The 23,922-nt window shown below is 36.9% G+C and overlaps 1 protein-coding gene across 2 annotated transcripts; it reads left to right on the plus strand.

Annotated features, from left to right (window-relative positions):
• Nucleotides 1–305: 305 nt before the first annotated feature.
• LOC117434698 (zinc finger protein 281-like) lies at nucleotides 306–23,423 on the plus strand. Of its 2 annotated transcripts, XM_034057313.3 has the most exons (8): nucleotides 306–560; nucleotides 8,519–8,566; nucleotides 13,211–13,611; nucleotides 15,116–15,229; nucleotides 15,717–15,840; nucleotides 19,261–19,344; nucleotides 20,797–20,915; nucleotides 21,321–23,423. In XM_034057313.3, the coding sequence occupies exons 3-8, from the start codon at nucleotides 13,252–13,254 to the stop codon at nucleotides 22,947–22,949; spliced, it is 2,430 nt and encodes an 809-aa protein (XP_033913204.3). In that variant the 5' UTR covers nucleotides 306–560; nucleotides 8,519–8,566; nucleotides 13,211–13,251; the 3' UTR covers nucleotides 22,950–23,423. The 2 variants fall into 2 exon arrangements, with proteins under 2 accessions (XP_033913204.3, XP_033913203.3); XM_034057312.3 differs by lacking the exon at nucleotides 8,519–8,566.
• The last annotated feature ends 499 nt before the right edge of the window (nucleotides 23,424–23,922 follow it).

The raw sequence follows: 23,922 nt of genomic DNA on the forward strand, positions 1-23,922 counted from the left end.
GACATATATCGAATTAAATAACACATGTCTCTGAAGTGAATCTGGCTGAATTGTTTACAGAAAGACATTGTTATTTTTTTTTAAATAAAAAAACACACAAAAAATGTGTCCACCCTGGAAGGCGTAGGGGAAAAAGATCAAAACGAGAGCACGCATCGCTCTCTGAAACAAACATATTTATTTTTTGCATACATTTAAATCGTATCGTAAAAAAAATATTATAATTATAACTTGGAAACCGTTCTTATTATATATAAATGTATATAATTTGCGTTAAAAAAAAAATCCTCTCCCTTCTCCCCTTTCCCTTTCCCTTTCCCACTCCCACTCCCACTCCCACTCCCACTCCCTTGTCGTCCACTTGCCTGCTCTGGATCTCGAGCTGTTGACTGTCTCCTCTCAGGACCCGTCCGCCAGACCCACAATCCCACGCGCTGAGAACAAGATGGAGGAGAGCAGTAGCTGCTGTAGAACAATGTTTGGGGTTTAAAGATTCAAAGAAACGAACGAAAAAAAACCAACAACAACAGCAACGCGTAGCCAGTGGCGGCCATGCACAGGTAACTGGAGCAAATTTTGGGTTAACATTTTGAAAAACAAAAAGGATCGGCCTGGGAAGAAAAGATTAAAAGAGAAATATTATGTGCGAGGATGCACATTACTAAACCGAGCATCAATTGTTCGGTTGTTGCATGGGCCATTTATTTTGTTGGCTGCTGCAAGCATACACCATTACGGTTATTTTAAGATGACACGGTTTTTGAATGATGTGAATAACAGATAATATTTGTCGTAAGTCGATTTTCACAGCAGTACACTTATTTTAGTTGGGAGTTTTTTTTCGGTCGCGCTGTAATTTAACAATTTGCGCCATTTACACCGTGTTGTGGTTTGTTATTTATGTAGGCCTTTTGTAATACGATGCGATGTATTAAATATGGACACCATAACGGTTTGTTATACATCAAAGGTTAATACTGCAGCAGTAGTCGTCGATCTTCCATTAAGCCAACGTTAAAATGTATTCAATTATTGATAACCGCGTTACTTGATTTCCTCCGTTTTTAAAGACTAATTTTTTTCATCCGTTTTTCGTATGTATTGCTATGTTTAAACGCAAAGGCCTCAATGCATTGTCTAGTTTCTATTTAATCAAGTCAAAGCATAATTATTGTAGGTACATTTTAGAAGAATTAGAGGCGGATGTATTTCTTTTTGGTGTTAAAGCTCCATTAAGAAAATGGCAGGGAAATAAACTTGTTTACGATTATTGTAGATTATTGAGTTTAATGTTCGGAACATAAATAACAGGAACGTAATGATTTTTGTTTAATTAGCAATAAAATAGAATCAGTATGTTACCTACATTTTATTTTTCATTTGAATTTGACAGATTCTGTATTCTGTTGAAAGAGCAAATAAGTCAGACTTCGACCTTCAGGGTTTTTTTTTGTACATGGCTCCAATGTTTTTGATAACATGCGTTAAATACACTAACCAACAAAAACAGTACATTAACACCAGTTGATGTATGGCACACGCCCTTACAATATACAATGTAAATAAAGGTTGATTTAGTAAGTACTGTTAATTTTCAGTAGTAATCTACTGTAATGTTTCCATTCTAACTGGTAAGGTTTGATACAATAGTCTGTTGCCTATCGTCCAAAACTGGCAAATTCGTAAACGTATGTAGTAAGCTTAAGTGGGAGAAAAACAATTGGTTATTTTCTTGTGGGGTGGTGGATTATTACATGGAAATTTCCATGCAGAGTTTCACTCTTAGGGTGCATATTAATCCCTGAAGTATTCTGATCTGTTAGTCAGGGCTTAATTACTAAAACGTACACTTGCCTACATAAGGCAATTATTTGATCTTCGTTTTTGAAAATGGACAGTTTTTCTAGTTTTCTGTTTTTGCTTGGTGGCAGTGATTCTGTGAACTGCATTAAACAGCTTTAATAATATTCAAAGGGGAGCACCAAACATGTGTGTTTATTTTTTTATTTTCTGTTTTTCTGATTCTTGCAAGTTCAAGTTGAAGTGTGTGACACCAGTAGATTAACTCTGTTTAAAATTGTGACCCACAGTGCATCTTTATATATATATATATATATTTCTGTTGCATTAGAAAATAATTACTGCCCCTCCTAGTAAATGGTTTTCTGTATGAAACTCTTGTCCAGCCTCAACAAAAATACATTTTGTGGAACTGTCAGTCTTGTATGTTACACTTTCAAGTCTAACTCTGCGCCTTTCTACTGATATCTGAAAGTTGAGTAACATCAGAATTACTTCTGGAACTTGTTTATTAAGGATTAATAAATATAATGGACTCATTCATCAAGAAATAAGTAAAGCACCTACTGAGTTAGTAAACATGAAAATAAGAAAGTTTATCTTGAATTACTAATTAAATATACCTAGGTTTAGCCCCCCCCCCCTTACAAAGAGATAGTGATCATGCTATTTTTTTGTGTCCTATTTTAAACAGGGTGATTTAATTAATTTAAGTAGCAGTTTACTGTTAAGATTAGAAGATCTGTATTCCAGATTTCCAGATTTTAAATGCATTTCTTTATGTGCAATTTTTGAAAAAAACTTGCTGTCCAAGGTAGTGTTCTGCAATACCTCATTTAGGGAGTATCGATACGATACCATGCATAGTATCGTGCTATTCAATACTATCATGGTATTTTGGATCTTATATCCATTACATGTTAAATGGCTGCCAAAGTGCGTGAGAGGCTAATACACAGTTAATAATGCTACAGCATGGTGGAATGCTTCTTGTTAAAATATTAGTGCTGGGACGAAAACTGGATTTTCATATTCGGCTATTCGCTCATATTCATTTGCTTTCAAAAAGTAATAAAAGCCATTATATTGGGCGGAGGGAGCGTTGCCTCTGTGTGTGTGCCTTTATTTTACAGCAAAATGCTACAATATCTAACATATTAAAGTAAAGAATATGTTGTGTAGGTCTTACATACAGCAGGGTTTGACATTAATCATGGCCCGGGGCCGGTAGAGATCGCATTTTGGCCTGTAGTTATGAAGCACCACATGCCCGACTGGGCCAATTACATTTTGTAACTAATATATAGTATAGTGCACATGGCTTCTGTTTCATGAATCAAGGAAAATGGACCAGTGTGCCAAAAAGCTGCAAAAACTAATTTACAAACCAAGCCCCCACCCCTCCGATAACGACATAATTGAACTCATCCGAATTTTTCCGCTGCACGTCATGTTTGTTGTACCTTCAGAATCAGAGACTAGGCTACTTACTAAAGTGCTGTGTTGGTAAGAATCGCTCCTGCTACGTGGACAATCTTTACAAATCAGGTTTTCTACAACTAAGCAACGAATAAGCCAAAAGGAAAGCGCTGAAACCAATAATCGTAAAGAAAGTAATTATGAAAAAAATGAAGATAAACGTCTAGAGTGGAGACTTCATCTGGCTTCATTATGACAGTGGAAAAAAAAGTAATGTTCTGACATGTTTCCCAGACTTGCAGATAAAACAGTAGCTTTATTTGTTGAAAATTCAACTTTTCGTTTACATCATTTCCAGTCTCACAGTAATAGTTTGCAAGATAACAGGTGTTTGTCTGCTGTGACTTCACAATCTTTCCAGGACTCGTTGGTATCACTCAGCAAGATTAGCGCTGATTTGGGAGAGTCTACACAAGTGACAACGCTCGGAGAAGGATAGTTATTATTTTGTATTATGAATATTGTTTTAATAGTGTTTTTTAGGATTAGGAATGGAAATTTCGAATGGTTTCCTATTAGAATGCACAGGGTGCAACATTTTCACATATTTGATTACCCAAACTAGTCCCTGCTCTTACGCTCCCAAGAATAAAAGGCAAATGCATTTATGTACTACAAGCAGCTAGCATAACCGTGTAAGCCAGTAAGGTTCAGCCGGGTTCACAAAGTGTACAAACAATATCTAAGACTATTTCATCGTTCAATACTCTATTTCCTTTGGCACATTTTTCCTTTTGTTTACTGAATTAAAATACAGATCACAATGAACAGCAACATCACAGCGCATATGTCTTCCAATTAAAGCAAGAGGGTTGGTCACTTCCACTAAGCGGAAATGAGTAAGCTTAGTTCAAGTTTTGTTTTTAAAAGCTAAAAAAAATAAATATAGTGCTCACCAGTTCCGTTATAGTGCGGAATCAGTTATAACACGGTAGGGTCGTGGCTCCCGTTTGCTCCATAATGCCATTGCAGTAGCTCTTTTATACTCGTTATGAGGCGGAACACAAATAGCACGGTCTTGTAACTATGGCTCCCCACTATAGCGTTATAAAGGGTGAGCACTGTACAAGGTATCGAAAAATAACGATACTTCGATATTTTTATTTTACCCTGATATTAGGTGTCATAAGATTTTGGTAACATGATATACTGCGGAACACTAAGGGACAAAATGCTACAAAAATCTACTAGTCCCCTCCCTGTCGCACAAAACACACACAAAAAGTAGATTATAACTTGTAGGATTTTGGTTTTATTTAACAGTGAACACAATCAATTAGTGATTAACAGGAGCGATCTAGTCTTGTAGCTTGACAGGTTCATTAAATTCTTCACGATACACAAGTGGTTCCCAGTGACCCCAAATGTAAGTATGGTAAATAGCAAACTATGTTAGCAACATTAAAATCGAAAGAAAATAAAATGCCAGTTTGTCTTGAAATGTTTCTAAACAGTAAACTTCACATTTCTTTTAAACATCTCAACAAGTACTGTACATGCTTGAAGCATAAAGTTGACTTTTAAATCATTTTATAAATTACAGTACACAATGCAATTTTTTTTTCCGCTAATATCTTAGCAGCTGGTGTTTTTTATTGGTTTAATTTTACTAGATTACTGCATTTAAATGTCAGGTTCGTGCATTAAGAAAGCAGCATTACTTATTTGGTAATCTACAAAAAAACATAAACAATACCTTAAATTTAAAAGATTAGTGTGCATTGCCAGAGGCTCTCTTGGCAGCCATTTCTGGGTTTCTTTGTAACCAATAGAAGATCAGCTTTTTTCCTACAGCTAGCCAATTTAGAAGCGATAGGGGTGGGACGTAAACACTTTTTAAAATGTTTGTGGGTAGGTGCTAGATTTCCACTATTCAGTTTTGCAGAAACTTGCGTGGCTCTCTAAAAATATACATGGAGTGACTTTCTAGCAGCAGAACGAACATAGAAAAAAAATAAAATAAAAACTACTTGTCCAAACCTTGTTTTCCCGGGGATCGGGCAATACGAATTGCACACCCCTGATAATGTGTTCCAGTATTTTCTATACTGCAGTAATATATAACCCAAATGATGCCCCAGACTCTTAATTGGCACATTTCCTGCCTGTAGAGTGTGTGTATATATATATATATATATATATATATATATATATATATATATATATATATATATATATATAAAAATATAAATTTGATTGCTTACTTCATGCATGTTTAACTGTGTCTAACCAAAACATTATGACACAGGATCAACACAGCAGCTTTTGAGCCTCTATTTAAAAGTTTTAGATAGCAAAAAGTAAACAAACCATGTTATGCGTACGCATAGTGATCTCTATGGAAAGCCACCTGGATCAAAAACGCGTTGTGCTGCTTTAGAGCGAGTCAGGATCTCATGGGACAGAAAAGGCAATGACGTCATTCTGAAATGCCTCACTTAAACACTGCCCAACTTGAAAGTGATGTGTAGTGATTTTTTTATATATATTATATATATGATATATTTTGGTTGCGACTTTGTGGAATGTAATAAACGAGAACCAAAACGGTGAGTTTTTTCCCCCTTTGTTTTACAATGCCATTTCCACGTTTGTTTTATTTGAAGTGTTAAGTTAAATTTCAGTTTGTTTGCTTGTTCAGCTACAAAAAGGCACAAGTAAACCTAATTTTACTTTGAGAACTTGTATGTTTACTGTGAAGAAATGTCAAGGAATGAAAATAATAAAATAAAATGTAGTGTTCACTTTATTTATGTACTATTTATTTCGGGGGAAACTGGGGTAAAGCAAGTCCTACACAACTTATTATTTACTCCTGGGATATGTTACATATTGTAACGTCTTCCTGTAAAATAAAGGCACACATGCAGGGGCCACGCCTCCCTGCCCCTGCTGCTATGCTCTCTGCCTGCGTTCAGAGCAATATAATGGCTTTTATTACTTTTTATAAAACGAACAAATATTTAAATATAAAACCCAGGTTTTAAATTAGCCGACGGTACCCGGTTCTCTTTTTACTACCCGGGTTTCGTTTTATTAATTTGAGAATTAAGAAAAGGTAGAAAATATGACAATACAGTTGTAAGCGCGGGTCTCTGGCAGGTGTAATAGACAATGTTCAAACAAGCTTTTGCATTAAGCCTTTTCTTAACTGACAGGATATCATTTTTACAGAAAACAATAACGCAGCAAGTGGAAAGTATACCTCAGTAATAACAACTGCGACGATTATTCTCAGGAACAAAATCGGAAACAAAACTTAACGGCTCTACAGTGCCACTAATCTGGTCACTTATGCAACTAAAAATGTGCTCGTGCGAAAGTACATTTTAATTTGGGTGCACGTGTGCCACTAGAAATTCTAAAGGTTGACAAAATAAATGTTCATTTTTTTTAGCTGACTGTATAAAACATACAAAAAAAAACCTCTTAGCTCAGTTGTAATGTGCTCTGGGAATGTAGTTTATTTTCATGTGGTTGGAGAAGTTTCAAAAGAAAACTGCAATGAACAAAATTCAGATATGTCGGCATCTTTACAAGAAATGAGCAATGAAGGTATTTTTTATGTATTATTATTATTATTATTATTATTATTATTATTATTATTATTATTATTATTTCTTCGATATTTCCAGTACTGAAAGAGGTTACACAAGTCTACAGATCTGAAGGGACTAAATGTATGTGTACTATGTAGTATTTAAATATGCACTTAACATTAATATATACCAAGCATCAAAAGAAACTTACCACTATTATAACGCATTCATTTAAAAAAAAAAAATAAGGTCTATAAATGATGGACATTGACTAAATGTTTTTGGTTTCTTTTTAATCACTCGATCATTCATCCTTGACCATGACATGCTTGAGTGACTATGAAACATATGCACTTACTCACCTAGCCTAATTAGTGAGACAGTTGATTGGATATGGAGTGATTTTCAGCTGTTGAATTGCAAGCTTGAATAAAAGCAATAAAGAATTGCAGGAAAAAAACAATATGCCACGTCTGTCAAGAGAGCAGCGCCTTCATGCAGTCGGCATGTTGGAGACTGGACTTAGGCAGTGTACTGTGGCTTGCTGTCTTGGGTGCTCACAGCCAGCAATTTCAAACCTGGCGAGACGGTATAACCAGACACACTTTGTCAATGGCAGGCCACGAACTGGGAGACCAAGAGTCACTGGGAGACTAAGATTGACAGATCATTTTGCAGCACCTACGTGATGTCAATTGTTAATCAGCACAATAAAAAGTCACTACACCTGCTCTAAAACAGTTTGTAATTTTTCGATCACATCTAGTGAATTTTATCCAAATAAAAGTGAAACGTTTCTTTTGATGCTCAAATATATGCGATACGTTTCTTTTGATGCTCAGTATATGTGATTTTTTTAAAGTATTTATTTATAATTACCTGAAAAAGATCTGGGTACCCAGGTATTTCACGGCAGGTACCCGGTTCTGGATTTTCTACACATGCCAACCTCTAATACATCTTGAGGAGGCCTTGGATTGAAAAAGGCTGAAAATGATGATGAGATAAAGATTAGTATCTCTCAAACTTAAATTCAGGCCTAAAATATATGTCGGAATTAAGTAAATCTTTTAAAAGCTGCGTAACATTGGTAGTGTTAGTTTAAATCATAGCTTATATTATTGAACCGAGTTATAGGCAATGTAAAACAATTCTTTGTATATTGTAGTCCTATACTGATTTTTCTTTCTAGCTTGTTACATTCTTGAAAGGTTTAGTAGACAGTGTTGAAGTTTAGTAGCCCAAACATACTCTGAAAAGTCAAATCTGTTACACTGTTTAAATGCTTTTGATTGTGAAATAATGCGTGAAGAGAATGGTTTCCAGCTTCTCTCTCTGCAGAGGTTTAGCTACGAATAACAAACTGGTTGCTACCCGTAACAATGGGATTAATACAAAGGCTTCCCATTTTGACCACACTCTCATTTTTAATTCCAAGAACTGTAACCTGAAAGGACTTCCAGCTTTGTAGCATAATAGAAAATGTCTTTCAGGTCAGTGTGCTAGTTCAGTAGTTTATAGACTAAGGGATTATCAGCAATAAAAAGCAAAGATTCAAATTGGTTCTTTTCAGTGTTTAGCAAGGTGACAATTCTGTAAAATGTATCAATTTGCTGATCGCCTGCAATGTCTTATTCGGTCAGAAGGAAACTAATCCATGTTAGTAGTTTGGTTGTAAAATTGGTCTTAATTTGTTACAGAATAGCAGAGCTGGAGTCGAGTCACTGGTCTTCGAGTCCAAGTCAAATGTGAGTCAAACCCATAAGTCTCGAGTCAAGTCAGAGTCCCAAGCTCCAAATAATGTAGAGTCCAAGTCAACCCAAGATCCAGTCAGTGCACTTACACCTACAAAAGCTTGCATCTTTCGATCACTCCACATAACAACTGTGGTTGATACACATGTAGCCTTTGCTAGATCAGCTTTTATCTTGTTTTTAAGATCACTGCTTTTTTAAATTTTAATTTAATGCTGATCTTTCCATCAGACTTACTTGTTGTCTATAACTACAAGAAAATGACAAATGTTCATTCTCAACAATGCTGAGTGGCCACTTGTCTTTGATGGTTGCTTGTACATCTTCCAACTTAAAATACAAAGTTATTTCTTTAGTATTTCCCTCACTTGCATTTCCTTATAGCCTGAATTGTACACTTCATATTTCAGGAAAAAATGAAACATAAAAAGAAGGTAGAACTGGTATAACTGGTTTCTGATTATTATTATGACTATGAATTTTAGGGTTTTTATTACTCTTCCTGCCTGATTGTGTTTTTTAATAAAATACAGAAATGTAGTACTAGTCTATTTTAAAGTGGTAGGATTTTTTTTTTTTTTTGGTCATTTGCAAACGTTTACTCAGGGATCCTACTCTAGAAACACATTTTTTACGTGGTAAAGTTTCCAAGCACAGATTTACAAAATGTCACCCCCACAGTTTCTCCGTGTTTAATAAATAAACAGAGCAGTTAATTGGAACTTACCTGGCGTAGCATTAAATGTAAATGACAACTCAACCGATCTAAATAACAGATTTATTAAATATTATCAGTCGTCTTGGGACGAACACAGAATTTTCATGTTCGGATATTCGCTCATAATTTAAATGTTCGTTCGGATGTTCGTTCGTTTTTCAAAAAGTTATAAAAGCCATTATACTGCTCGCAGGCAGAGACAACATAGCGACGGGGCATGGCCCCTGTGTGTGCGCCTTTGTTTTAACAAAGGAAGCCAAATAGCAGTTTAAGTTAAACGTTGTTTTGTTTATTCCCAAAATAAGTAGTACATAAAGTTGACAACACATTTTATTTATTTTTCATTTTTTCATTGGTTGCCATTGCTGTTTCTTCACAGTAAACAGTGGTCATCGACACGTTTTCATAAAGTAATAACATGAGGTTTACTTGTGCTTTTTTGTAGCTGAACAAGCAAACGGAAACTGAAATTTAATAAACACTTCAAATAAAACAAAAGTGGAACTGGCATGGTAAAGTGAAGGGGGGAAAAAAAAACAATTTTTTTTTTCTCATTTATTACAAGTCACAACAAAATATATACAGTCTATATAAAATTTTCAGTAAGTTGAGTACTGTTTAAGCAAGGTATTTCTGTCCCATGAGATTCTGGCTTGTAAAGCAGCACAATGCATTTTTGTCCCAGATGGCTTTCCGCGATTTACTGAGGAAAATGTAAACGAGGGTGAGGAAATGGAAAGATCGGACTCGGAGGAGTTAGTGACAGAGGGAGGAGACAGCCAGGTTGACACTGACAGGAGAAGAGGCGCGTCAAGGGGAGTGGCACGAAAACAGCAGGGAAAAAATTATTGAGTTCAGTCCGTCACAATCTGGGCCAACAAGAGTATGGAGTAGTGCTGACCCATATGTGCTAAAATAAACACGTAATTCCTGTTGCCATCAAAATGAAAAATTATAAGTGCCAAAACAGCATCGTATTATATCATATCGACTTCTCTTATAAATATTACTTCCCAAGACTCTTCCTCGCTTGACTCCGCTCGTCCTCAGAAACAGTCGGTTCTTGTTTTTTAGGTGTTGAAGTAAAGAAGTGGTGCTGTGATGGTATTTAATTTTGCCTTTAGACGCTGCACTCAACATGTGAATCTTCAAGCGCTGCAGATGCATTGCCACGTGCACCGTCATATTGGAATGCATGTATTAATGCGCAGAGTACTCGGAATGCATGTATTAATGCGCAGAGTACTCGAGTACCAAAAAGATCGTCGATATATTAAAATAATCGCGAGTATTCAAGTAACTTGATTTATCCCAGCACTAGATATGAATATCTTATATTTGAGAACTCAAACATACACATTTTATAAAATAAATAACTACTGCATTTATTTACATTTAGCAAATTAATGTACAATTTTTTTGTAATTAGACACCATATACAGCATATTTGCTGTCTACTTTGCCAGATGAGCCACCTAAAATTAGTTATTTCATAAAGGAAAAAAATAGTTTTTACAGTGCTTGTAATTTCCAGAGAATAGTATCCAAAATGTTTTATTTTTTCCAGTAAAATAGCAGCAATTTCCACAATTCATTACATATGTAAGTCGAGTAAAACATTCCTTCACTGAGGACATTTTGTTTCCGGGCTTATGTTTCCATGGACACCGTGAATTGTGATGGACCAATCAGTTTCGAGCTTACAAGCGATGTTGGTGATGAAGGCCGAACTGTACAATCATATGCTGTACTGGAGTCAGTAACCGTACAGCAGTTATGAAATTGTGTAATTTTTTTTTTTTTTTTAAAAAACCAACAACCTACGTTTTCTATGTAAGATTGTATTTTTTACACAAAGTGTACGAAATGCAGTGATATGTTACAGCATTGTAAAATGTCTTATGCATTGACTTCAAAAATCCATCTGAAACGTATCACTCTGAGCTACAAGATGTACCGGTCAGATCTTTTGCTGCATAATCAGTTGCTGTAAAACTGTGGTCAAGTAATATTGACAGTTTACAAACAAAATGCAGATAAAAAGTACACACATACAAACATACATGTACAAATATGCATACACACATACTGTGATTATATGTTTAAATAGGCACGGTACTTAATATGACTGAAGACAAAGGTTTGTTTATAGAAGACTAAATTCCCTTAAGTTCAAATCAAATTGAAATGTATGTTTTAACTTATGTACAGTACGAATCTCTTCCTCCTCTTCTGTTTGTGTCACACTTCCCATGTCTTCCCAAAACACAGCCATATTTTCTTTTGTATATTAGGCAAGAGCAACAGTGGGGGAGGGAGGGTGTTTTCGCACTAAATGTGATGCTATAGAGTACTTTTTTTTTTTTACCCGGGAAAGGGAATTGAAGCTTGGGTATAGACACGCTGGTGTGGCACTGTGTGGCATGGTGCAAACAGATACAGACTAAAATGCAGTCATTAATGAATGGGTTAACTCTGTTTTGCTTTCACTTTGATACTTTTTACTCCTACGCACTCACCAGCTGTATAGATGGCTAGTGTCTCTCATGGCGACACCTTCTGGCAAAATTGAGCTACAATAGTAGTATATTGAAAGTCTTAAATAGTGTATACAATCTACGTTAATAACTTTTACCCTTGTCCAGGGTACTACGTAAACATTGTGATTTCTACAGTAAGTAGTCATACTTTAATACAAATTAAAGCTAGTTAGCCTTAATACAAATTAAAGCTAGTTAGCCGTGTATTGCAGTGTTTTGTGGCAGACTGCAAGGACCAGCCAGAAAGGGAAGCTGCTCCAGATTTCCTATAGTAGCTTATGCTAATCTCTTAAAGAAATTCGAATGAATAAAAAATATCCAAAACCATTTGTGTGTAATTTATACACCAAAGTGATTTTCCGTTTCAACGTTACTCTTTTCCATTTGAAGTAGTTTCCATGTTTTTCCATTTCATACACCTATAACTTGATATTTATGTACTGGACTTTTACATTCAAGCTGTGTTCAAGTAAATGCCAATACATTGTTTATTGTTATTTGTATTTATTTTAATCAAGCGAATTTAAAAAATAAATAAATAAACGAAAGATAAAAATACAAATTACTGTAGAAATCGCATTGTTTACAGAAAATGCAACAGAAACGAACTTCCGAAAAGTGAAATCAACATTTGAAATCGCAGTTCTCGCAAGCGCATTTTTAAAAATGTATTTATTAATGCACTTGCACATTCTTGGACTCGGTAGTTAATGAGAAACAGCGACATGGGAAAGTATGTATACTCAGAATCTTAGAATACTAAAAATAAATGTAAGGACTAGTTGGTTCCATGAATAGTTTTAGAAACGTAATGTGTCTTTTTTTTGTATAAAATTCAAAAGAAAAAATGGAATACATGAAAAAATAGAAAACAAAATACAGCTTATATTCAGATTTACTACCCATTAATATGGCTTATCTTGATCTTTTCATTTAGAAATTGCTTCACATTTTTCTCAAGTCTCACTTGGTATTATGGTGTCTAATGTTACTGTTTGTGCTTGTGCCACCTGTACCCGCACTTGGGGAGGACCCCCATACCCTCCTGCTTTCTACTTAGGATTTCTAGCCACCTACTTTTTAAATAAAAATTAAGACTGCATAATAGATACACTTGAACAAATGTTACAGTGCCTGTTGGTACCAAGAATTGGAGACTGACCCTGTTATATATTTTTTAATTTAAACAGAGCTTCTTTAATTTTGATTTAACAGTAAAACAATGGTATAATTTGTACCATATTTAAAATAAATATACAAATCTTTTGTTTTGAATATTCAAATATTTGTCCAGTTTATCAATATTGAAGAAACATTGCAGTTATTGATTTTTGCAGTAAATTGCAGCTCCTTAGTTAACCTTTTTTTTTCTGATTTCAGTAAATTCTCTGTTGGCTCCAGTTAGGTTTTTGCCTCCCATCATGAGTATTATTCAAGACAAACTTGGCAACGAGTTCCTTCGGAACGGCATCATGGAGCCTAACTTCCCACCCAGTATGATAATGTTCAGCCACCTGCCGCCAGTGACCAGCTTCACCCGCATCGCTGCCCAGTCTGTCATGCAAGACATGACTCAGGAGATGGTCCTCAAGAAAGAGCGCTACTCCCCCATCGAGAAGACACATGGAGACTTCATCCACACAATGGGCATCAAGCAGGAGAAGATGACTGATCATGACTACAGAGTACCGATGTATGGGAGCTCTGGGAAGAATTCTGATCTTGAAATGTCTCTTGGAAACCAAAATATGTTAATACAGGATCTGAGCATGAATAGAGATGTAAGTGTTTTCTACTGCTCTTTTTTATTTATTTTTTTAAGCACCATATTGGGACAGGTAGACTTATATAATGTAACTGAAAAAAAATATTCAGACAATTATCAAAGGATGTCTATTTTTTGTCTAATAGGTAGAGTTTCCTTAAGTTAGAATATTCAAATACTTGCACAACATTTCAAAATAATTGGTCTTCTCCAATAGGTTATAGTGATATGCATACTGTTTCTTTAACTTATCTAGATCATAGAATATAATGACCTAGATCAGGGGTGGGCAGTTCCGGTCGTGGAGGGCCGGTGTCCCGCCTGGTTTTTGTTCCAACTGTACCCTAAATGAATTAATTGGACCAATTAAGCTTCTAATAAGCACTTCATTGGTCCAGTTAAGTAATTTAGGGTACAGTGGGAACAAAAACCAGTAGGGAAACCGGCCCTCCAGGGCCGGAATTGCCCACCCCTGATCTAGGTCATTATATTGTTTCATAATTAAATCCTTTTTTGGTGCATTAGGGGCTTCTTGAATATAGAGAATCTTTGTTGTGGGAGTTATTTAAAATGAATAATTTGAGAATCTTAATACCCAATAGATCTACTTTTTAAATCCGCTCTTAACTGTATTCTGCTTTAAGCTTATATGCTGTTCACAGAGATGCCAACTGCTACAATTTGGCCATAGCAGCTACTATTTTGGAGGTTCTGCTACGGCGCTATGCCAAAGGGGTGTAATACTACGATTTTCATTAAAAAAATTAATGTATACTACCTGAACGCTTATGAAATATTTCAATACCGTGTGTGTGTGTGTTCCCGTTAAATTTAACGAATTAATGGTTCTTAAGTAATACTGTATTTCACTGACAGTTTCATTGTGGCATTTTAACTGACATACTTAATGGTCTGAGCCGGGCTGCTTGGTAACCAGTTTGGAGGTCCTTCAGAAGCTGCTGCGTAAATGTCGACTTGCTGTCATTATCAATCGCACGTTTACTTGGTTGCTTATCAGTAAGGCTGGGACTAAGTCACGTGGTCACAGATTCCGTGATTTTAGTAGAGAGCATTGAACTTTACCAACACAACTTGAAATTCCACCTTAACCAAAACAAAAAATATACTTTTTTCACTGTTTAGCTAATGAAGTTGAATTAGCTCGGTTGCCTTACTTGCAATGTAGCCGTTCACACTTTAAATCAATTTCTAAAGTGGCTGACAGCTTGACTTCCCCCTTAGCTTGATTTCCCCCTTCCTCTGTGATTTTGAACACATTTACATTGGCTTGCCAGAGCCTAATAACCTTTTAATTTCTAGGGGCTAACAGCCACTGGACTTAAAAAAATAAAAATAAAAACAATAAAAAAATAAAATAATTATGTAAAGTCTGCCTCGCTTCGTTCTGCACATGCTACTATTTTCTCCTTTCAGAAGTTGGCATCTCTGTGTTCATGGCCTAAATCAAATTGTTGTGTATGTAGATAGGTTATATTTTATTCTCCTTTTTTTATTTCCAGCTATCCGGTAGATTAGGTAAAGAATCAAAAGAGTATTCTGGAAAGAAGACAAGGAGATCTAACCCAGACTCCCAGGACACAAAACCCAGGAGAAAACGTGGGGATTCTTCAAAGGTGTGCATGTCATGGCCCCGAGTCCACACCAGCATTAACCAAATTCACATTCAGTTGAATCACAGTAGAGTACTTTTTTAAAATTCTGTTTGGAGATGTGTTTAACAGTAGTTACTGAAACTTTCTGCACAGTGTCACTCTTAATTTTAATTGGCTATGTCGTGGTCTCTTCAGCAGATTCAAAAGGAATATCACAGGAATGAGTACCCCCCATTAGTTTTTTTATAGTTTTTTTTTTTAAGACTTGATTCAAGATACACAAATGCAGAGGATAACATCACTTATCTGTTTTGGATTCAAGTTGATAAAGACTAATATAGGTTTAATATGATTGATTGCATGGTAGAAGTCAGTTATTGGTGGTTACAAATGGGTGAAAAATAGATTATTTAAACTTTTTTTTTTTTTTTTTACATTTTCAACAATGCTTTCTTGGGGTGGCTGAATTGAGGTGCCACTAAATTCCAATGCTTTTCTTTTGTCTTAGTCTACAATGATGGATGGAGATGGTGGGAGCCTTTCTCCAAGTTCGAAACCTCACGTCTGTGAGCATTGTAGCGCTGCATTTCGAAGCTCCTATCACTTACGCAGGCATGTGCTCATCCATACAGGTGAGAGATCTCTTAGTCTTTGCATTCTCAGCCCATCACCTCTGGCGATTTGGAATAGTATTCTGTACTTTAATCACAGCAAATAGCATAATGAGGAAATAAGGTTTTGATATTTTATGATGCTATTTCACAAATATATTTTAAAACTGGCCTCATATGGATATCTTAACTTTGTTTTGATATAGTAAATGGCGAACTCTTACATTTTATCCTCTGCCTTCAACCTTCAGGTCCCTTTTTGGCTAACTTATATAAGCGTACAACTGCATACCGTCAGCATATTTAACAGGAAAGCAGTTTTCATATAGGCAGCGAGGGTGCTCACTACGGGGCTGACAGTTAAGCCTCCAAATAGCAATCGATTAATTGGGTACACAAAATTGAATTGGTCGAATAAATATCGATGATTGTACCGCCCTCATATGTCTTTGTTCCATTCCTCTCCCCCCAACGTGATTATTTTAATATCATTGCTGTTCTAAGTAAAAGCTTGTGCACAACAATTGAATGTGAGGGGTAATAATTCTGGATAGGGGTGTAAATTGTTTAGAGTTTAAACTTTTAAATGTTAGTAAAGTGTCAAACTTTAATTTTGCTTAATCGTTTAAACTTTGCAAAAATGTGCAGGTCTAATATTAAGAAGCAGGTGTCTGCAAATAACGGCTACTCAGGTTCGTGGGGTATTATGGTCACGTGGTAAGGGTGTTGAGGGTCAATGAAGCACAAATAAATTACTAGTTACGCACGCAGCACTACCCTGTGTGAGCTACCCCGTGGGAGCTATGCTGTGGGAGCCTTCGTTCTGCAGCTATATGCTCTTGACTGAAGGTGGAATTTTTTTTTTTTTTCTGTTGCCAGTCAGATGTACAAACTATTGCTATTAGTACATTTTTTTTTTTTAAGCAGAGTATTGATTATTTGAATTAACGTGATACTGTACTTGGAATAGTCAGCTTGGTGTGAACGTAACTAGTTCTTGTCTCTTTTATATACAGTAAGTAGGATACATTAGCGATTTGGATTTTAGCACTGGACTGCGTAACATTTCTGTAAGAATGCAATAAATGGTCGCCCTCTAATCAAAACAGACCATTGTCGTACCGCCGATGCTATTTTTTCATATTGCTTCACTGTTTTTATACATTTATTTATATAAGGCTTAATTTAGTAATTTGATTTAATTTAGTTATTTGTTTCTGTCAAACAACTTAATGGACTTTTAAATAGACCAAGCCTTCATTTTTCACATACAAATGAGGTCGCAACATGTTAACAAGCGACTAATCTTTATTAAATACAGTTACTCGTCATAACTTACTCGTTATGACGAGTAACTGTATTTAAGTTAATAAAGATGAGTCACTTCGGCTTCCCCCAAGATGGCTGACTTCCGGTTTTCTCCTGCTGTCGAGACTGCGCATCGAGGTGGGTTCATATTACCCGCCTTGCACAGTGTCTTTTCAAAATGTTTTTATTTAAATGTTTAAACTATATTTTTAAAAGTTGAAATGTTATTTAATTAAACAGAATCTAGCACCCCTAGTTCTGGAATATAATAGCATTACTTGACCACCTTGACGCTCCTCTGGTTGCCCCTCCTGCCCTCTCCTCCTACTCTCCTCTCTCCATTGCTGATGTTTCCGGCTTACTGTCGAAATCAACCACTGTCACATTCCCTCTGGACACCTGGCCGACTAACCTTGTCCGTCTCTGTGCTTCTAATCTTGCTCCCTCCATTATACACACTCAACCTGTCCCTGGACTCTGGCTCGGTTCCTGCTGCCCTTAAGCTTGTCCGAGTTACGCCGGTACCTAAAAAACCCTCCCTTGACCCGGTTGACTTAACTAATTTCCGTCCCATCTCCAATCTCCCTTTTCTCTCAAAAACTCTTGAAAGGGCTGTAGCCAGTCAGCTGATGAAATATCTCACGGATAAGAATCTGCTTCAAACTCTACAGTCTGGTTTCCGGCCGCATCACAGTACTGAAACTGCTCTTCTCTGGATTGTGAATGATCTGCTCAATGCTGATGCTGGTGCTCCCTCTGTGCTTGTCCTCCTTGACCTAACAGCCGCTTTTGACACCATAGATCAGGGCCGCCTTCTTGACCGCCTTCAGAAGTATGCTGGAATCTCTGGAACCTGTCTCTCCTGAATGTCCTCTTACTTATCTGGACGCATGCAGTCTGGACGCAGTGGTGTTGCAAACCCAGTCACTTGTGGTGTCCCTCAAGGATCTGTCCTTGGGGCCCCTTCTCTTCAATATCTACATCCGTCAACACAGCCTCGTGTTTCACTCCTATACTGACGACACCTCGCTCTACTTAACTCGACCCTGGAAGCCCCTCTGCCATGGTCCGGCTCTCGGCTTGCATTCAAGACATCGAGGCCTGAATGTCTGCTAATTTTCTTCAGCTGAACACTAGCAGATCTGAACTCCTTCTAATAGGATCTAAAACTCAACTTAAGAATCTAAATATTGCTGCCCTGAACCTTGGAAACTGTCTGCTGCTGCCATCCCCTACAGTACGAAGCCTTGGTGTACTTCTTGACAGCAACTTCTCCTTTGATGCCCACATCTCCTCCGTGGTCAAATCTTCCTTCTACCATCTCCAAAGTCCGTCCCTACCTTTCCATCCCGGATGCGGAGATACTTTGTCATGCATGTGTCTCCTCTCGCTCACTTTAAATCAACTCTAAAGACCCACCTGTTCTCTCTTACTTTCCATACTCTTTAAGCCTGATATCGGCTATTAAATGCTGTGTTGCTGCTACTATTTCATGTATTATGCTACTGTCATGTATTATGCACTTTCCAGTATATTTAGTGTATTATGCTTTTTTTTACTGTATAGCACATATTATGCATTTCTCTATCTAAATTGTTATGGATTTTCTTGTTACTGCATCTTGTAAATTGCTTTGTGAAGGTGGTCCACTATGAAAGGCGCTATATAAAATAGATTGGCTGATTGATTTAAGGTTAACAGCATTCCTGCAGGTGGCAGCAATAGCCTCCTATTTGGCTTGCGCGGCAATATTAAGAAGGATATTTACTTTTAGACGTTTCTGGCAGCAGACCAGTTTATGACAATATGGCGAAACAGTTGTCAGGCGAAGTCAATGTTGTAAAGATATCGATTTCAATTTGAGATATCAATGTTTTTACAAATATCATTAAATATTAAGATGTCTTGTGTTGAATTATGCAGAATTTTTATTTTTTACTGGTGGAAACAAGAAGCCAGAAATCTCCACTTGAGAGTCTGTATCAATGTATTCCCTGACTTTTTTTTTTTTTTTTTTACCGATGCTTCATGCTTGCTTTACAAAGTAGGTTTAGTGTCTTTGACAAAATTGTGGATCTTTATTTTGTGAAGTTAATTTGCACTCCTATTGATTTGTTTACTCCTTTGTTCCAGGAGAGCGGCCTTTCAGGTGCAGCCAGTGTAATATGAGTTTCATCCAGAAGTACTTGCTACAAAGGCATGAAAAGATTCATAGCGGTAAGTTTACCATATAAAAAAGTTGACTGGTTGTGTAATTGTACATTGCGTGGGCGGTATTGTTGCAGTATAAAACATTTAGGTTCATGTTGGGGCTGTCACTTGATTCATTTAGTCAAAAAGTCTCGCTCCTCCAAACGTGCAGGCAAACTCACCACACCCAGGTGGGTAAAATTATCAATAACTCAATTAGTCAGTACCCAATAAGGCATTACAAGGGGACTGAGTGGAGAAGCTACTAGAAAGTGATAAATCAATTACAAAGTGCTGGTCGACAATATATAAAAAACGTGCACTAATCAAATCAAAGTGTACAATTATAAAAATAAAACATACAAGTTACAAATAAATGTGTGAAATATAACAGGCATTATTGACCCTGTTACAATCTTAACTATCTTTTAATGAAGATGAAACAAAAGAAGATTTGAACACGAACAATTAACAATAACAATATTATTTCTCTCTGCTGTGTGTGTGTGTGGCGAGTTTGCCTGCACTTCTCTCGTGTGTGTGGTGAGTTTGCCAGCGCGTATGGAAGAGCGAGACTTTTTAGGAGAGAGGTAATAAAAAGTGGTTTTACCGGCCCAATAAAACCAGTCCTGGTGTCCTGCATTTTCTGCACCGCCGCTGCAAACTCTGCACACAGTCACTACATTATTGTCAGAAGTGGAGGTGAGGCAGGTACCCTGGCACGCACTTGGAAGCTGGCAGGGGAGAGTGTAGAAATGCAAAACTAAATTTGCCCAAATAATTGGCATAAGCAAAACTTGATTGGCCCAGCATCGATTTGTTGAAGCGTTGGGTGAAACTAGACTTGCCCAAATTAATGGCATGTGCGAACCAGATCCGCCCAGCATCGATTTTGAAGCATTGGGCGAAACTAGACTTGCCCGGGCTAGCCCTGAAATTGAGTGAAAATTGTTTAAAAAATGGGTTTTCAAGTTCTGGGCCAATCTAGATTCGCCCGATTGCATGTGGGCAAGTGCGGAAAAAAAGTGGGAATTGGGGGACATGCTGTAGGAGCGTTATATCCGAGGCGCGTTATAACTGAGAGCCTTATAGCGAGGGGGCACTGTATATAATGTGTGTGTCTCTCTCATTGATAGATAGATAGATAGATAGATAGGTTGATACACACAAAAACGGATGCTGTACCAACCAGGTGTTACTTGGATTATACTGCATTAGAAAAGAATAAAATTAAACGGCTCAGAAGTTAAGCTTTTTAAGATTGACTGGTGGTGGGCCATTAATTGACTGTTTACCCTACTCAGACTCCTTGGCCAATAAATATTTTGGTATCACAAATCTATGATCTATTTAATAGACTTCCTTGTCTTTTACAAAGCACCAAAACTTGAGAACATCTGTCTGAATAACTTTAGTTTCAGTTCTTTTATAGCTAACTTTATACTTTCAGTTATCTAATGTTTTATATTCCTATTAAAGGAGAGAAGCCGTTCTGCTGTGATCAGTGTAATATGAGGTTCATCCAGAAATATCATATGGAGAGGCACAAGAGGACACACAGTGGAGAAAAGCCATACAAATGTGACACCTGCCAACAGGTAATTTTGATAAAGGGCTTTTTGGATGTGTGTTGCTGCTTGTTTTCTGCTTTATTAGCAAATTTATTTTGTTCTATTGGATTATGCAATCAAAGTCAGTATTATTGGCCTAAAGAAATGTGTCACAGTATGATTATTTCTTTTTTTTAGGTAATATAGAAATTTGTGAAATATGCTTTAATATAATGTTAGCTATTTGTTTTCCAAGGATACAAAAAATAACTTCTTACACTGAGTGGATATAGTTAAAACAAATTCTCATATAACTGTGAACATTTTGAAGTTCATCTGATACATGGTTTCATTAAATTCTCTAATAAGGAGACTATCTAAGTTAGTGTTGTATGTTGGACTTTTATGGGTGTTTTTTTTTTTGTACAACCACAATTTTTTATTTTTTTGCAGTATTTTTCAAGGACAGATCGACTGTTAAAGCACAAACGAACCTGCGGAGAAGCCATGAAAAAAGGAATAGAGCCTGGGCTGTCGGATCAGAGCAGCGGAGTAATTGGACACAGCAGCTATGAAATCTCTCAGGGAAACACAAGTGCTTCCGGACGCAAAAAGGGTAAATCAAAAAACACTTCCAGTGAACGTAAAAAGAAGAAAATAATTGAAACACAGATGTCAAGCAACCTTAACATGCAGGACTATGCGGTTGAAATTCCTGTTGTGTCTTCAAGTAACAGTCTGGCAGGCACTAGTATGCATGACCTGCATGCACGGGCACCTAAATTAGTCTTCAAAAAGGTCAATAGGAAAAGCTTGGATAAGAACGAACTGCCTTTGGGGGCTACTGAAGCTGACCTATTAGGTCAGAAGGTGCTGTCTGAAAAGCAGGGCTCTTTAGACTTGGACAACAGCACAGGGCTAGACGGAATGGGCCTCCTTCAAAGTTCTGCTTCCAAACAAGGCCAGACCAGCAGCAACTATGATGATGCCATGCAGTTTTTAAAGAAACGGAGGTACCTACAGGCTGCAAATAATAGCGGGGACTATGGTGTAAATGTAGGGCACATGGCCTCTCAGCAGACAGTTATTCAAGGTGTTGTGACCAGTGTTATGGACAATGAAGCCTCTCTCAATCTTCTTGACACCTCTCCCATGAATGTTGACATAAAACCTTGCCATGACAAGTCTGGAATACCCGATGAAGTGTTGCAAAGTCTTCTTGACCACTATTCCCAAAAATCTGATGGCCAGCATGAGGTTCCTTTTGATATAACTGATCAGCACGTGGATATGCACTCCTCTGGGAACAACCCTGAGATTGGCCAGGAGGAGAATGTGTGCTCAGATTCCCCGTCCTCGTCGGGAGACAAAGCCGTCATCATGCACGAATATTCTAAATTCCTCCTCCAAGCTTTAGAACGAACAAGCCACAGCAGTACCTTCCCTTTAGGGTCTGGAGGACCTTTCACCAATCTGTCATCCACCCACCCCAGCAATACCTTGTTTTCTGACAAGAACGTGTACACTACACCCCCTCTCGAATGCGGCTTCAGCCAATCCGTTACCTCAGTATTACCTGCCCCATTGCCAAAGTCCCATTTTGGAATGCTGGTTGGATCTTCCCAGCCCAGCTTCCACTTGAGCAGCATGGAGACGACCCATCAACAGCTGACCCCTTCACAGGAGCTCACAGACCAGATCGAACAGCAGCAGAAGAACCTTGAACCCTCATCGAACTACCCGATCACGCCTCAGGAGCCGAGTGTCCAGAAAGATCAATCAAAAAACACTCCGTCCAGCTACCAGATATCTTCTCAGGAGCTGTCTACCCACGTTGAGTCCTCCAAAAGCGTAGACCTGCGAGCGCCGTATCAGATTGAGAACTTTGCTCAGGCTTTTGGTTCTCAGTTCAAGTCAGGTAGCAGAGTGCCGTCAGCCTTTAACAGTAACTCTAGTGGAGAAGTTGACCATAGAATAAGGACTTCAGTGACAGAATTCTCAGGGTACACTAGTTTGTTGTCTGATGTTAATGAGCCAGTTAGTACAAGAGCAAAGACCACAACAAGCCAAAGTTACAGGTAAGGTCCTAGGAGTGACCTAGTTGGAGGTTTTTGATTTATGATTATTTTTAATTACACTGCCATTATAATGTTTCTACAAAGTCTTACCAGGAATGGTATATGTGACGTCCTTCCAATGCATTATTTTTTTCATATTCAGTCATTATTAGTGTAATAATGTTAGTTCAGATCGTATAATTAATTTTAAGCAAAATAGGCTAGCTGAATACTGGCTTAATTTTTTAATGAACCTATGTGTTTTAGCAATCAACTTTACAATTGTAAAAAAAAAAAAAAAAAAAGTGACAGGGAATAGCCCAGATTTAAAATAGCAAAAAAAAACTGTTACAAGGATATTAAGTATTACTCAGGAAATAAAGACAAATGTAATGAGGGATATTCTTTGGGACATACAGCATGCGCACACAGAGGTGCAAGTTTGTGACTATGTAAAAGGAGCTTTTTTATTCAATAAAAATACTGTAACTACTGCCCATTCAAGTATACTGATCACTCTTCAGTTACTTATTTTGTCTATTGTGGTTCAAGTTAGACACCCAGTTACTTTATAAGGGCCACCTATATTAATTAATAGCTCTTGGTCATTAAAGTTTGTCTTGCAAAATGGTGTCAAAGCTGGGCCTATATATATATATATATATATATATATATATATATATATATATATATATATATATATATATAATGGATGGGATTTTGGGGGAAAAAATGGCTAATTGGCCTATTACAGTACTAGTAATTTTCCCAACTGTAAAATCCTTTTTTTTTTTTTTTTTTTGTTGTGTGTGTTTATTTTTGGGTTTTTTTTGTATGTTTTTTGAGAATACAAATTCCCCCAAGTGGTGTTTAACAGTAATAGCTTACCCTTTTGATGTAGAATTGTTGGATTTTTTTTTTTCTTCTATAGCCATAGTTAGTTGTAGCAATAGTAGTGTAATGAGAATTTTGGGTAAGCTGTAACTGCTGAAATTTTA

Source organism: Acipenser ruthenus, chromosome 28 (assembly GCF_902713425.1).
Source record: "Acipenser ruthenus chromosome 28, fAciRut3.2 maternal haplotype, whole genome shotgun sequence".
Classification (NCBI taxonomy): Eukaryota; Metazoa; Chordata; class Actinopteri; order Acipenseriformes; family Acipenseridae; genus Acipenser; species Acipenser ruthenus.

Bases quoted from the DNA above. Each gene is read 5' to 3' on its own strand.
- LOC117434698 (XM_034057313.3), top strand. From the start codon at position 13,252: ATGAGTATTATTCAAGACAAACTTGGCAACGAGTTCCTTCGGAACGGC. The intron at 13,612-15,115 runs GTAAGTGTTTTC...TTTTATTTCCAG, and splicing joins ATCTGAGCATGAATAGAGAT to CTATCCGGTAGATTAGGTAA. The intron at 15,230-15,716 runs GTGTGCATGTCA...CTTTTGTCTTAG, and splicing joins AACGTGGGGATTCTTCAAAG to TCTACAATGATGGATGGAGA.